Genomic DNA, 17,233 nt, shown 5'->3' with positions numbered 1-17,233 from the left:
TTGCCACCCTCAAAGCATGGCGATGCCCGACTCTCACCTGGTCTAAAAGCTGGAGTTAGGTACCAGTTCAGCCATATTACTGATTTATAGAAACCTTTTAATTTGGCAAAATGAAGAAATTTGGATTCTGTGCTATCAGAAGTATTGTCTGTGAAGGTTCTCAGTCATCCAGGTCATCGTAGTCAAAGGAGCTTGCAAAGAAAAGCATCTGGACTTCTTTAAGTTGCTTGAAGACGTTTCACCTGTCATCCGAGAAGCTTCTTCGGTTCTAAGGTCAAATGGCGGAGAGTCCCAGATTTAAACCCAGTGGGAGTTTCCCCCCAAAGAGGGACAGAAGGACCCCCCTGATGATCCTCTAATCACCTGAGCCAAGGTGTGAAAACAGGTGTGGGTCACAATCAGCCAGGGTTTCTGGTGGGCTCATAGTGAAACCTGGCCCTACACTATCATGTGATTTCCTGAGGTCCGATGGCCCAGGATGTGATTGGGCGTTAAGGCGTCTGGGGAGGGAACTCAAAACTGGATTATGGATGGCAGATATCTTTGAACAGAGGCTGTGGTTTACGACACCAACTGTCTGCCATCTATAATCCAGTTTTGAGTTCCCTCCCCAGACGCCTTAACCAGCTTTAGGGGCGATCGTGGCTCAAGAGTTGGGAGTTCGCCTTGTAATCGGAAGGTTGCCGGTTTGAGCCCCAGCTTGGACAGTCTCGGTCGTTGTGTCCTTGGGCAAGACACTTCACCTGTTGCCTACTGGTGGTGTTCAGAGGGCCCGGTGGCGCCAGTGTCCGGCAGCCTCGCCTCAGTCAGTGAGCCCCAGGGTGGCTGTGGCTACAATGTACAGTGTGTGAATGTGTGGATGACTGGTTGTGTAAAGCGCTTTGGGGTCCTTAGGGACTAGTAAAGCGCTATACAAATACAGGTCATTTACCAGGCCTTAACGCACATCCTGGGCCATCTGACCTCAGGAAATCGCATGATAAGGTGGGGTCAGGTTTCATAATGAGCTCACCCGAAACCCTGGCTGATTGGGACCCGCACCCATTTTCACACCTTGGCTCAGGTGATTAGAGGATCATCAGGGGGTCCTTTTGTCCCTCTTTGGGGGGGAAACTCCCACTGGGTTTAAATCTGGGACTCTCCGCCATTTGACCTTAGAACTGAAGAAGCTTCCCAGATGAGAGGTGAAACGTCTTCAAGCAACTTAAAGAAGTCCAGACACTTTTCTTTAAGAAGTATTCTGAGACCAGAAGAAAAACTGTCGGATTGATGCTAAAGTGTAATGTGATTATATGATAGTCTGTCATAATTGCAACTTTTGAACACAGAGTACAGATTGGGCTCTGATGACATGACACTATGACGTGCGAGTCTCACTAGACTGCATGCCTCAGACTCGTGCTGCTGCCACCTGCTTTCATCTGCTTTTTAGGTGAGGCACAGTTCATTTTGGACGTGCTCAAAATCCCACAAGGACACCTCAGATTCTACAATAAGCTATTTCAGTTTCCAGTGCGTCTTTCCTTAAACGATAAACATTATTTGCTATATTCTGTTGTTCACTTTTTTTCTCTGTTCTTACGATCTCCTTTTTCTCTGCAGTGCACAGTAAGTTCGCATCTGTTGTGCTGCTTCCAGCAGGGCCTAGGTCTCTGATGAGAGCGAGGGTGAAGCTGTGGAGCCCTGCTGAGGAGCAACACCACTGCCGCCTGTTCCCTCTTTATGTTTGAGTCATGATATGGTGAACTCCTGCAGACTGGTGACTCATTTAATCAGGAAAAATGCAGGTGGAACTAATTATAATAATGACAACATGTCGGTGTGACAGGAAGCTATTCCAGAGAGCCAACACCGTGTGTGGAACTGTGGGCCGCAGTCAACAAAGCCACTTTTTACATATGAAGAATATTTCACTTTCTATAGCTACAGGAGACGTACAGCATTTGTCAGTTAACATGTTATAACATTTACTACATAAAATGACACTTACATTAGTAACCAACAAACGTAGCTCAGCTTTATATTTACTCTGGTGCTGGTTTGGATCCATGGAAGTGGACCTTCTTTTTTTAATTTGAGTGTAATTGCTGCCTGATTATTGAAGGATAACAACAGAAGCTCATAGATTATTGCGCTATTTGTAATCCCATGCAGCTTCTTGCATGTATGCACAAACAAACACACAGTGAGAGGGGGAGATGCTGAAAATTACAAATGTGCAAGATGGATTCTTTTCATCTGGTTTCAAAGACACCTGCTGTCAAAAAGAGGATTCTTTTGTTGTCTTTAATGGGTAGTCTAGATGTGAATGTGGCCATTTTCTTCACTCCAGACAAATGCCAATTAAAAGTAGTCTGTGCCTCAGAAGTAGAGATCCATACAAAGCAAGCGATATCTTTTTAAAAAATATTTTCAGGTAAAATATATCACATCCTTGAGCCAAGATTCAAAGGCTTTTAATCTGCTTCTCTATACAACTTTCCTAACTTTCTCATCTTAAGCGCTAGACTCGATCAGACCCCCTCAGACTTTGGTATTGTGAAGCTGTCAGTCATGCAGACTTGACATTTCTTTGTCCATATTGTGGTAGGATATGGATTTACCTTCCCACAATGAGTCAGTGTAATAAGGAGGGCTGATACCAGAGCTATTGCTGGTATCAGTACTCGTTTCCTCCTTGTCTTTCATATGGTGTAAATTCAACAGGGTGCCTCGTGAGACTCCACTTTGCACTTTCTGAAACTGTGTGACAATGCCAGGAAGGGGACTCAAGCATGCAGAAACATGAATGCAAAAATGTAAGGCACAGTTCACCCTTTAAAAACACAAACCTTCACTTAAAGAAATGTGCCAGCTTCACTTGAGACGAGTAAACCAAGGATGTGGTAGAAGCGTTGTATGCGCTAACTGTTCTGCTTTCTTAGACATTTACTGCTCTATGTTTTTCGAGCTAGTCATCTATACTGCCTGTTCTATAATGTAACGCCTACAAAGAACGACTTTAATCATCTAGAGCTGGAGCAACATTGCATCTTATTGCAATGACCATATCTGAACAGGCAATATTAAAATCACCTACAGGTGACAGATCATTCAGGACTGATTTCAGCCCAGTGGAAACACACATTGCTTTCCTTTAAGAGCTAGCATTTTTAGTTTCTTTTAATGATATTGATCTGAGAAGACCCATATTAGAAAAGAAGCCTTCTTCCTGAATCCCAGTGGGAGCAGAAGATGACAAATTACTTTGCGATTGCCTGTATATAAATATGTGTCTGGTCTTATTTTAACTGAACACAGAAGTTTGTGTTTTCGTGTCTAACTTCTAGGAAAACCAAATGACCATTGCTTCTGAAACATTCACTGGGGGCTATGGAGCCTTAGATTGAAATACCATTCATGCGTAGTTCTTTTATAAAATACTGCATATGTACATTTGATGAGCGATTTTCAGTTTGTGGTCTCTTTTTGTTCGCAGATATTTCCACGGCGGTGAACAAACACCATTCATCACAAGCTCAGCAGATCGTTATTGTAGCCACAATTATACAAGGTGACTCATATTTTTGTTGCCTCAACAGTTGGTCAGTGATAAAAGCTGGAAGCTTAAAGAAATCACACGTTTTGTCACGGCTGGCGGAGGGAGCCGTGTGGTGTGGAGGAAAAGGAGGACCCAAGATGCAGCAAACTGATGATACGAGTGATGTTTTATTTACAAAGGTGGCGGTGACAAAAACAGGCAACGAGGTATGAGTACTTTACAAACGGAAACCTAAACTGGGAGAAACTAAATAGCAAACCTGAGACCGTACAAAGGGGGTGCGGGGCAGAGGGACGCAGAGACAGGACACCATGGAACGCAGATGAATGCAGAGATACGCAGAAATACACGGATGAGTGCAGACGAGCCGACGAGGAGCACAGGCAGACACCAACTATAAATACACACACCAGGTAATGAGGAAATGGCACACAGGAGGGGACACAGCTGGAACTTAATGGGCATAACAAGACACAGACCTACAAAGTAAAACAGGAAATCTAGAACCCGAACCGGACACAAGGGGGGAGGACACAGAATAACTAGAACAGAGGGAAATAGTCACAAAACACAAAACGCTGGGTCAACGACCCAGGACCATGACACGTTTTATGTTTCCTTTATATCTTATGGATTGAAACATGCAGTATGATGTGAAATACAGGGTTGTATTCTTTTGGAAATTGGACTTGCATGATTACTGCACTGTTATTGTCTGTGGCGCGCACAAACCTGCAAAGCATGAAATCAGATCTCATAAAGATAGTGTGAAGTAAATTTGTTCTCTGGTTTAACTCAGTAAATCTTTCTCACTGCGTCTGTGGGGTGTGATATGATGCATGTGCTATAGATGAAAATATGCTGATTCTGAGTCTCCCTTACAACGCTGTAAAACTACAGCGTCTTGGCTCCCGGGCCTTCAGTTCAGAAGCTTTCGATATGTTTTTCAATGTGGCCAGAACAATAATTGAAAGGCCATGTAGATCATGGAAGCAGTAAAGAAGGAGATTAATGTAAGGAAGCAAGAAGAGATTAAAACTATTTAAAGAAAATATGGTCTGGGTCTCATCTGTGGTTGTTCCTGAATACTGTAAAAGTTCTTCAGGATACGTAGTGCCAAACTGCAACCTTCCAGTTTGAACAACAAAAGCTTTGTTGACAATGAAGAGAGTTTGAACTCAATTTCTTGAGCAATGAAAAGATTTGACATACTGCATGTAAGGATGGCAACAAAAAGCCTTTGTTGCTCTTTGACAGATTCGGGAGAAACCTAAATAAATCTCTGATCTCAAAGACATCCTGTCAAACAAGTTGGGTGACAAGCACAGTGTTAAGCCATGCCAGCATTTAGAGAACTAAATGTGCATCAGTGAGTCACGTATAAGCTGTGCTCAGCCTCCGTATAGTTTGGAAGTTTTGCCTTTATTCTTTTAGACTTGGCTAAGTTGGGCTCCTCATTACACCACATATTTTTTTAAACCCTGTATTTTCCAAGTTCTCCCACATATTTTAAGAAATCGTGACTGCCAGGTGCTATCATTTCTCTGCCAGAGAAAATATTAAAGCATCTCACATCCCTTTGTGACCTTGTCCTGTACCCACCTGGGAATGGGTGTGCACAACATCCACATTCCTTATTTTGAAATGGTTATACTGTTGCCATTTATTTCATACGACACTGAAAGGCTGACTTTTTTCAGCTTGTAGTATTTTTACACCAGGACAGAGCCAAACGAGCAAAATTCTCTGTCAGCCCACTCCCCATTCCCACTGACTTACAGACAATATTCTAGATAATTGTTTCCTGTTTGCCCATCTCTAGACTGAAACAATGAAATTCCAAGGAATAAAATATTATTCCAGCATATTTTGCGTCTTTTGATAATTTGAAAAGAGTTTACATTATAATTCTCTGGGTTTGCATTTTGAGCTGCATGTGGCTGCTTTTAAGTGGTTACCCACAGTTTTAAATGGTTTAGCTTGAAGCTGTTATATAAAAATTTAACTTAGAAGAAATGAGAATGTGCTGCATTTCTACGTTTTATCTAACAGCAAAAGTAATATTTCTACTTTTGACTACTGAGCAAAATAAATAAATCTGGCAGCTCTTACTCTCAAAGCTTCCCCAGTGTTTTGATGTATCGTCGCTTAAATTATAATAATAATTAACTTAATCATATCGACATATTAATAAAGATGTTGTACATGATCTTTTACCTCCTTCCTCTACAGGTTATCTATTAAATGTAACCCTGGCTGATGCCATTTCTTATATTCCATTTGATTACGCATCCATTATTCAATACTTTATAATACAACTTATGATTGTGCCCGTTTCCTTCAGAAGACAAAATTTCTTCCTCATTGGCTGCCTTGTGATTTTGCTTGTATAGTCACTGGAGTCACGGCACTCCTTTCATCCTTGGAGACCCTGAGACAGTGCGATAGCCCTCCTCACAAGACATGCACTTTCATCCGGCCTCTCTCCTCCTCGTTCGTGCCCGTCCTTCCTTTCCACCGAGACCCCAGCTTGCCAGAGGTCCTTGGCAGCGTTTGTCTGCCCTGCTGGTGAACCTTTTTAGCTGGCGCAATTCAAACCTCAGTCCATCTGAGGCCCTGCCACTTAGTGTTAGGAGATGAGTTGGACAGAAAACTGTAGGCAGGGGAGAAGGGATAAGGTCTGATGCTTGGACAAGATGCGTGGTGAGCAAAAGATGGCACGGAGGAGGTTAGCAAGAGACAGATGGGGGCGAGAGGGCTGTCTGGAGGGAAATTTGGAAGAGGGAACAGGGATGTCAACACTGAGGCAAGCTCGAGCACGAGACACAGAGGTAACCTGAGAAATTAGGATTTGATTAACTACAAGCAAAGGAGTCAAGGAGAGTGATGCTGTGACAAGATTATCTAAGGGTTGAGGAAAGAAGAAAGGCCACAATCTGCCACTCTTCTTTTCCAACTTTGCACTTACCAACTTTTCGAGGAGAACGTAGTTGAATAAAACAGGGAAAAGAAAGAAAAAAGATGGTGTTACTGAAAAAAGAAATCCATTGCCTAGACAACATTGTAGAGAACAGAAAACAGAGATGTGTCAAAAATGGGTCCGCTGGCTGAAAAAGAAATAGAAACCGTTGAGAATGACCTGAAAGCAGGACAATCTTTTTTTTTCTCCTTTAGAAAAGGAATTGAGGACAGGCACAGAATTGGAGAAAGTAGCAAAAATAGATGAAAAAGATCAGAAGTGAATGATGGAGTAGTGCAGGTTAAAGCAAACAGAAAGGTGTGGGGGAGGTGGGAGTTTTTATTTTATTTATTTATTTTTATTTTTTGTGTGTGTTTGTCTTTGCCAGAATAATTTAGAAACATTTTTTTTAAAAGGACCCTGTTTTCCTTTTTCATAGTGCTGGATTAATTTAATTTGAGGTCTCTCAATGCACAATAATGGCTTGGTAATGCTTAGACAATTTGTATGGAAATTCACCTCGAAGAATCCTGGCTATTATCACAGAGAGAAATAGTAGGTGAGATAAGAAAACCAATTTGAAGCTATGGTTACCGTGTGGTTCTTTGTTAGGTAAAAGTTCGGTTTTTCTCACCTAAATACTAATTCCTTCACCCCTGGAGGACATTATGTCCTACAAGTATTTTTTCTAAAGAACAAAAAGGGCATGCAGTTTTTTCTCTGAAAGTACAAAAAAGATTCACGAATCACTCTTATGCACAGTTTTACTCATGGACAGGTGCAAGTCTGACATCTGACCTCAACCTGCTTGAACATGCATGTCACTGGCAAGAGAGAGAAAGAAAAAAAAACCCAAAACAGAAATAAACCTGAACATCCAATCCCCAATTAATTAACTGACTGAATTCGTTTCACAGCTTAGATATTGGATATTATTTCTAGCAAAACTTCTGGTGAGTTTCGGAGCACTTGTTAACTTCCATCTATTATATGGAGATAAATTACAAGTATTTTTTGTATATTCGTCTCCCATTGTGTAGTTAATAGACCTTTTAGCATGTACTATTAATAATACTAATAGTGCATGCTAAAAAGTAATATGAATATTGTAAATAATATTAATTTTAAACGTGTACCAAATTCTCCGAGACTTTTCTGGAAGCTTTTATTAAATTTACAGGTAGTGTACAGATCAAAGGGGTAATTATCAAAATACCATCAAATAAGTTTGTTCTCTTAGTACAAGTACCTGCTGCAGTATCCCCCCCCCCCTCCTCCTCTTTGTTTCAGAGAACAATGGTGCTATGAACATCATGTCTAATGTGCCTTCAGTTGGATCAACAAAGCAGAATGACAATCAGGAGCTGTTTTTCTCTGACATTTGACAAATTGCTTAGCTAAGTGATGGGGGTGGTAACATTTCTTAGCTACCAATACATTCAGGTCAGTAGGTTGGTGTACAAACAAAGCGATGGGTGTCACTTCAGTGAACACTGCTGTTGTTCTAACAAGGACAATTACCCTAATACTCATTTGGAATTAAAAACCTCATTACAGAGACTTAATTAATGATCTGGAAAGTAAAGGATATTAACAAATAGCGAGCAATAATGCTGCATTCGCCACATCTAATCAACATGTCTCATTCTCCTTTGCAATCAAGTATAACACTTCATATTCCTAACAGGAATTTAGATTTTAATAACACTGCAGTGAGTCTCCTTTGTTGGACATTGGGTCATTGGATGTCTATGGGGTGAAAATTCCAAGGCGTATCTCTGTCCATTTATGGTAAATAGTGCTATTACAGCATGGTGCTTGTTAGTAAAAAAGTCACAGATAAGCTATTGTACTGCCACAACGTTAGTGCCCGCGTGACAAGGTTGCATATTTTTTTGGAATGAGCTGAGGAGACCTGGGAAATTAATATGGAATAGATAGTGAGGAGTAAGGACATAAGTTAGGGCAATTTGTGTTCTTCCCTCAACTGTGTGACATTGAGAGCACCGTGTGTTTGGGAGATAAAGAAATGAGAGAAGTGACATTAGTCTGACTCAGAGAGGATATTTGAGAAGGCACTGAAGGGAGGAGAAAATGAAAAGGTAATAGGAGGACAGATTATGAGTTTGTGTAAAGAAAGTGCAGCGAACATTAGAAGGAAGGACAGCCAAGGCTGGAATGCTGAATATTCTATAAATTATTGCTACCTAAACATAAAAAGAAGGAACACTGTTGAACTACTGGTGATTGTTGTCAAGAATGTGGAATATGTTGATATCTGGCTTTCATCTATCTTTCTCAGCGTCTTCACCTGTCTAAAATCAAAAAATTAGAAAACATTGTCTGAATCTGACGAGGAATCATATTGTATCATATTTCTAAGCCCACAGCCCTGCTGGAATTCAAAGCAGGAGGTCAAACTCACCTGGAAACAAAGTAATCAGTGCAAGTAGAATAATAGCTGCTAAGATTAAAAGAAATCTACTTTATACAATGCATGTGCATTTCAGGGTACAAACTAAATGTAATATCCAGATATATTTTCGCTCAAGGGGAAAAGCCCTTCCATGATTGCTTTGCTGCTGCCATGATTAATAACACCTCTGAAGGAATATGATATATGCTTGTATGACAAGTTTTAAATGTAAACTGTCAAACACACTGAAAAGATTCCTATTTTTACTCTGTATGAACCATACTGACACAGTATGTCTGGTTTGCATAGCAGACCAAGGAGCGGCAGCAAGGACATGCTCAGTAACTCTCAATATATGCTAGTGAATATTTCATTTTTCCTTTTGGGTTTTTGATGTAGATCAATAGTCTCAAAAATAGATCTTATGGACCCAGACCCTTTCAGAATGAGCTTTCTTTCTCTCGTGTTCACTTCTTTATTATACGTTTGAGTTTATGGACTTATTGTATCATAGATCTAGACACACTGTATCCACTGGAGGTTAAAAAAAAGAAAAGAAAAACAAAGTGCGTCTTACTTGGGTCCGACAGGATGGAGTCAGTCTTGGGCAGAAACTGGTCACAGCGGATTCCTTGGTATCCTTCTCGACACCTGATGGAAACAGGAACATAATTATTAGTCAAGTAATCAAAAACTCTAGCTGGGAAACTACGCAAATGACCTTTATACATTCAATTAATTTAAGAGGGCCTATTATGTTTTTGCTTATTTTTACATGTAGTCGACACATGTAAAAGTAATCCCAGTGGCTTTTCCTGTAGATATCACTGATATGGTTAATTTAGTGACAACCTATAAGAGGAGAGAGTTGTCTTTAAAGTTTGGTGGAAAGGAGCTGAAATGGTTCGTTTCAGACATACATGAACACAGTGGAAACACCACTGTTCAGTATAACACACACACACACACACACACACACACACACACACACACACACACACACACACACACACACACACACACACACACACACACACACACACACACACACAATAAAGACTGATTTTAAACCGTGAATCATGGATAGCTACTCTCACTGAGTCACAAAACAAAAGAGTTAGAAATGAACATAACATCTCCCCTCATGTCGCAGGTTCGGTCACTATTTTTCTTGGTGATGTGAGCTTTTCTTGTTGCTCTAGTTTCTTCATCAGCCACATTGTGCAAGTCATCTCATTCAAAACTTTAGCATCACTATGTCTTGATGCATGCTCAATCATCCAGGTGAGGAAATCCCAAAAACTTAATTACGTTCATCTGGATGTAACATTTTCAATGAGAGAAAAGTTTCAGTGGGAAACCAAACAACCTCTGGGTAAGTGGTTGGCACAACACAGAGGAGCTAACTCATCAGGCCAGGACTCTGCAGTCTATTCACACCTACAGGCCAGTGGACACTCTTTCAATGATGAGGATGTAACATCCTGGACAGGGAGGAACGCTGGTTTGAGCGCGGAGTCAAGGAGGCCATTTACGTGAAAAGGGAAAGACCATCTCTGAATCGAGGAGGGGCCTAAGGGTAACCATCATACAATTCTGTGACTGCAGCCATTCCCCAACTCTCTGTGAATGGTACTCATGGTCTTTGATTGGTGGTTGTTGACCAATGGTCATGACAATTAGCATATCAAGATGAAGATAATCAAGAAACTGACCTCATAGCTCATTGTTAGTCAGTGGTGCTAGTTTCAGTCATTGTGCAAAGGTACTGTTTAAAAGGTTGGGGAAACCTGCAGTCACCTGAGACTAAAGAAGCCACTTGGACGATGATGAAATATTTCTCCAACTGAAAACGCTACGTCCAGATGAACAGAAGTATCTACTATGTTCCTTCATCTGGGACTAAAAATAATTCTGCATGCTCATTTTTGTTTTTTAGATCTTTTCTACAGTTCTCTTCTTACTTAAAATGATGTAAACATAAGAGCTACAAAGAGAGTACAGCCTCCTCATCAAAGGAAGCAAACTGACAAGAAGAAATTATTGGTGGGGTGATCTTTAGGGGCAGAACTCTCTACTAGCAAAAATGTGTCCTAGGCAAAATCACAATGGGTGCTGCAGAAGAAAAGGTGGATCCAGCGTGCATTGACCTTTTTCACAGCTAATGACTTTCAGTTTCCTTGTTTGGTCAGAGGAACATCATTAGATGCACCATGCAATGAATAAAATGCAGAATTTCTCCTACAAAGGCAAAGTGCAAGAGCATTGTTGAAATGCGTATGAACTTTCCAATGACATTGAATCTGCTGTGATATTTTTCTCCTTGCGTGTGCTAAATTAACTGAAGACACATTCCATGGTTTCTGGATAGCCCTCAGACTTTTAAAGAAATTTAAACTGTTGAATATGATTGGCACATTAGTGAGAGTACCAGTCTGGCAATGATCATTAAGCAGCTAATGAATTCTGAAATGTGCTTGGGCTGCCCTTCAGAAAGTATCCCAAGAAAAGACAGGATGTATTTTTAATTAATTTTAGCTCAATAACCATCTCCTTATCAACACATGGAAGTGTAGCGTTGTCTTACAGAACAGATAGAAAGCACAGAGACTTCAATGAGGGCGTGAGGCCTAACTGGGTGTCGCACTTGGCTGGAATATCAATTTTGCCTCTGGCCAAATGTACTCTGCTTCCTTCTTGCAGAAAATACACATCTCATCCATGCAAAACATTAACTAAGAAACAGACATAGTGATGCTGCTTTAAATTTGACCACACTATTACTTAAAAATTGATAAATCTTCTAATAATTCTTTTTCATTATGCCTTAATTTTCATCTCTACTCCACCTGTATCCCTATGTCTCACCAGATTACCCTTGCAGCTTTGTTTCACAGAATCAATCTGCATCCGGTCTGACAAGCTGACAGCAGAGCAAAAATACTGATGCCTGCAAGTGAAATCTGAGAGAACATCTTTGTCCAACCAGACAAAACACTGGAGCTCTGCATAGACATCAAGCTTACAAGAACTGGAATGTGGCATATTAAAGATTTTTGCTTGGAGCAGAATGACGATAGCAAGCCTGTTTTGTGATTTTCAGTTCTTTAATCAATTAGAGTGGGGTGATTCGCCTGCGCATGCTGCTGGTACATATGTCTTTACTTTTGGAAATAAGTAAAGACATAGCAGTGTTGTGGCAATGAATGCAAACTTTGAATGAAACTCGTATGTATATACAAAAAAAATGCTTAAATCTTGAACTGGTTTGAAAATGGAGTTAAAGTACTTTGGGTGGAGCTGTGACTCACTGATACACAGCTCGCTCATGCAGGTTTTGAGTGTATTGTCAAGTGACACTCTGAAAGCTAAAAAAATGCTTGATTTTTGGGGGAGCTTCTCACAGCTGTAAGGCATTAGAAGAAATTGGTGGTGGTGAGATCCTGACACTTTTTATCAATCACTTGACATACTGTCAATCTGCCTTTTTCAGGTTCACAGTCGGAAAAAGCACAGGTGTAATGCGAAGTTTCTAAGCACACTGCAGGCTTCACAGCAGACACTGTGTGAAGTCTATACTTATAAACATTCAGCAGCTTTATCAGAACTACTGGTACTGCCGCGAGGGGAATGTGGACCGGCATGTGATGATTATGTGCAGGCCCTAACAATCCGAGTGATTTTATTCAACCATGGATTAAAAAAAAATGATAGAATTCTGTGAAGACTGCCAAACATGGCATGCTTATATGCTCTATAATGGATCGACACTTTTTTTTTTATACGAATTGCTCAAAGTAATGCAAAATATGCCAAAGTAAGTGGTGTGGTCTAGTAACAGATGCTCAACTGCCATCTAGTCCAGCAGGGGGGTTGGAAGGCTTGGGGGAGGGAGCCAGTGTGAGAAATCTCCACATAACTGTGCTTGCCATTGCTGTCACTGTTAGCACGGTGGCAGCAGTGCTGTTCCTGTCTCGCTTTTAGTGCTGCTGTGTATGCTGAATAGCCCTCACCAATACGTGAAACTCTTTTGTGCATTTTCACAAATACAGTTAGTTTAAACCAGTTCAGCATATCGTGACTATGTTATGAGGAACTGAGCTGAGCAAAATTTACATGAAATCAATATAGGAATGTTGTAATGCTACAGTCAAGTCTAAGGAAAACGCTGGCTGGAGACCACGGTATGATCAAAATGACTGCAATCATGTGCAATTTAATTGGAATTTCATTGCCTCCAAAATGGCTGCTTCCAACGCAGGGACCAGGTCTGCAAGCACACGCACTCTGTTGCTATCTTCAAAGCAACTTTGATGCATCAAGAAAGCAATGAAACAGCAATGAGACAGTCAGTCTGTCTGCAGTTGGATCTGTTTGTGATAAATCAGCAGAAATTGCAAACCCGTGGCTGTGAGTTGCTGTATATATACATGGAAACTCTCATTCATACATTCAGAGTCTAACCAAAACCTCATAGGTTTGAAACAAAAATTCATCCATGCACCTGTTGCAGGACAGTGATTTATCTCCAAAATGACATACTGGTGCTTGGCAACTTCTCTTTTATATATGAATATAACCTGTTGGTAACTGGTTAAGTCTTGTATCACATAAGGAGACATCACGAGGCCTCAAAGATCCCATTGTTTGTCAAGGCAACAGTTTTGCCACCTCTCCTCCAAGTTTGTTGTTCTCAGCTTTTAGCATCTCAGTGTGTGATGCCAAATATGTTCTGTGTGGGAGCGGGAGAACAAAACAAACACAAACAAATACAGTTGCTTTGTTTTAAAGATGAGATCTAAATCAGGCTTCAAAAGTTTGACGAAATTCATTTTAAATGATAAACGTTTCCACAACTTTATATAACGTTGCCGGGGCAGATGTAGGTGAGCGTGATTTCACTGGCTGTTCTTTATACTACTGCTTTGTCAAAGTGGCTGGCAGATATGCCAAGGTGTACCTTGGCGAATCCCTGATGCACTGGGTAATGGCAATGGTAAGAAGGGTCTCATTCACAAATTGTCACATATGGATGATTATTCAGGACCGCTTTAAGCACACATGTGTCACTGGTTAAGTGTCAAATAGTTAAAGACATGACCTTTTCCTAAACCTAATCAAGTAGTCTGGTGCCTAAAGCTCAACATACAGCCAACAGCTTATTAACTGTGAAACAGCAACTTGCAAGAAAATGCCGTTATTTGATGCCCAAGGAGAAAACCAAGTTAGCATATGAAACTCCGGCTAGACGAAGCCTAACTCAAATCAAACATTTCAGTAAAAGTATATCATGTCAACAGGTCACTTACACCACAGATGGACATTTTCTCTTTACCAAACATCCCTCCATGGTGCTAAGCCGACTAAACTTCGACGAGAGGCAACCTTTGTCAACCCAACTGATGTGAAGAAAGATAATTAAAAGAAAGGAGGCTTAACATGGTGACAGTGCCCGTGTTTCATGCTCATTAGGTGGAACAGGGGAAGCAAGAGTGAATGCTAGCCACTGTTAAAACATACTTAAAAAGGCAAGAGAGAAGACAATACGCACAATTATGCACAGTTGAACAGACAAAGCATCCCGGTTAAATGGCCAGGAGCACCATAAACAGCTGCAATATCCTTCTGTATCATGTTTAGGACTGTGCAGTTTATGAAGTTCTTGTATCCCTCAAACTCTGTTTTTTGTTTGCCTATGCCGTTTGCTGCTGAGATCAAAACACTTCAAAGTGTTGCCTTATGAAGCTCAGAGGAGTGAATATGAGAATGGATGAGAGACTGTGGGAGGGTATTGAAGAGTTCCATGCCTTCTAATTAACACCACAGTCATTAATTAAAAGAAAACAGGAAGCAAGTACATGCATGCATGTGTGTAAGCACATGTGTTTCTCTCTGAAGTGTACAAAGCAATACAAAGCCTGGGATAAATATAAATATGCCGCCCAGAGGATGATGAATTTCTGTAAAGGGAAGTGTGAAAACACATGAACTGGTGACTAAAGACATGGATCCAGTGTGAGAAAAGCAGTTTAGAAGTTAAGTATTTGTGGAAAACTTTAACAGAAGAATAGAAGTGTTATTACAGCATACCTGGTATTATTTTCTCTGGGTGTGATGGTCCTGATGAGAACACCAGAAACTACCAGGAAGCTGTGAGTACTTTGGCAGGTATTATGTTTGACTGTTTGGATGTCTGTGGAAATATTTTGTCAGTGCTATAACAAAGTAACCATGCATGATACTGTCATAACACTTTAGTGGTGTGCACCAGAAATCACAGGTAGAGTTGTGTTTCAGCATGGCTTTAGTCTGACCCTATAATACTGATTGAAAGGAAAGGAATTAGGGGCAAGCAGCTGAGTTCGTCAATGATTATGTCCAAGAACTCTTTTGGCATGATCCAGTCCACAGTGACTAAAAGAAATGCATGAAAAACCCTCTTCTATTGTATTTAGATACCAAAGATGCACCATGATTTCATTTTTAAAAGGCTGAGAGGACCCCAGAGACCCAGCAGCCACGGTCAATAACAGCCCCGGTGCAGAGAGCGCCCTCCGAGGAAACACTGGAGATATGACGCAATACGATATATACAGGGTAAAATGATAAAATAAATAAGAACAGGATACAATATAAATATAAATATAAATAGAGTAAGAAGATTAAAAAATGAATAAGAATAAAATCAATAAATATTAGGTAAATCCTAAATTAATAATAGAATAACAGGATAGAATAAATAAGCATAAAAAATAAATAAACGCTAAGTAAAAGCTAAATTAAAAAGGTGGGTCTTGAGCCTGTTCTTAAAAACATGTACGTTCTCTGCGGCCCTGAGCTCCTCCGGCAGGCTGTTCCACAGACGAGGACCATACCACTGAAAAGCTGCCTCTCCATGAGTATGTGTCCTGACTTTAGGGACAATCAAAAGGCCAGTACCAGAGGACCTCAGGGTCCGCGAGGGTTCGTATGGTAAAAGCAGATCTGAGAGATAAGAAGGCCCAAGACCATTAAGACATTTAAAAACCAATAAAAGAACTTTAAAATCGATCCTGAAACACACGGGGAGCCAGTGCAGCGATTCTAAAACCGGTGTAATGTGGGCCCGCCCTCTGGTCTTCGTCAGCACACGAGCTGCCGAGTTTTGCAAGAGTTGTAAAGTTGAAATATTCTTCTTAGGAAGACCAGAGAGCAGGGCATTACAGTAATCAATGCGACTGGTAATAAAAGCATGCATCAGCATCTCCGTGTTGGCCCGAGAAAGAATAGGGCGGACTCTGGCTATATTTTTTAGATGATAAAATCCAATTTTGGTTACATGTTTAACATGTGGGATAAAACCAAGCTCAGAGTCAAAAATAACACCCAGATATAATCTCTCCAGCATGTCCTGGGTCTGCCCCGGGGCCTCCTCCCAGTGGGAGATGCCCGGAACACCAACCCCAGGAGGCGCCTAGGAGGCATCCTTGTCAGATGCCCGAACCACCTCAGCTGAGGCCAGCCACCCTTCAGAGCAAGCTCATTTCCGCCGCTTGTATCCACGATCTCATTCTTTCCGTCACTACCCACAGCTCATGGCCATTCGCTTTTACACTCAGCTCCCTCTTCACCACGACGGACCGGTGCAGCGTCCGCATCACTGCAGCCACCGCACCAATCCGTCTGTCGATCTCCGGCTCCCTTCTCCCGTCACTCGCGAACAAGACCCCGAGATACTTGAACTCCTCCACTTGGGGCAGGAACTCATCCCCGACCTGGAGTGGCACTCCACCCTTTTCCGGCTGAGAACCATGGCCTCAGATTTGGAGGTGCTAATCCTCATTCCCGCTGCTTCACACTCGGCTGCGAACTGTTCCAGTGCGAGCTGGAGGCCCTCACCCGATGAGGCCAACAGAATCACATCATCCGCGAAAAGCAGAGATGACACTCTGAAGCCACTGAAGTGAAAGGCAATGCAAACTAAGCTCTTGCAACGGTTGTATAGGGATCAAATGGCCCGTAGCAATGGGCCAGACACCCCATACTCCCGCAGCACCTCCCACAGGACACCCCAAGGGACATGGTCAAATGCCTTCTCCAAGTCCGCAAAACACATGTAGACTGTTTGGGCAAACTCCCATGCACCCTCAAGTATCCTGGAGAGGATAAAGAGCTGGTCCAGTGTTCCGCGACCAGGACGAAAACCGCATTGTTCCTCCTGTTTCCGAGGTTCGACTAGTGGACGAACTCTCCTTTACATCACCCTGGCATAGACTTTCCCAGGGAGGCTGAGGAGTGTGATCCCCCTGTAGTTGGAACACACCCTCTGGTCCCCCTT

General features: G+C 41.5%; 1 protein-coding gene across 2 annotated transcripts in view; it reads right to left on the bottom strand.

The window, feature by feature from the left end:
* The window catches only part of nrg3a (neuregulin 3a), a 360,904-nt gene that overhangs the window by 63,941 nt on the left and 279,730 nt on the right, over positions 1 to 17,233 (bottom strand). For both annotated transcript variants that reach the window (XM_082557497.1, XM_082557498.1), the window contains exon 3: positions 9,494 to 9,567. In XM_082557497.1, the coding sequence (XP_082413623.1) occupies positions 9,494 to 9,567 (74 nt within the window). The remainder of the gene's footprint in view (positions 1 to 9,493; positions 9,568 to 17,233) is intronic.

The sequence above is a fragment of the Aulonocara stuartgranti genome, assembly GCF_965226115.1.
Source record: "Aulonocara stuartgranti genome assembly, chromosome: 13".
Classification (NCBI taxonomy): domain Eukaryota; kingdom Metazoa; phylum Chordata; class Actinopteri; order Cichliformes; family Cichlidae; genus Aulonocara; species Aulonocara stuartgranti.
Note: the sequence above shows the minus strand (reverse complement) of the source record. Positions and strands in the feature narration are given on the sequence as shown.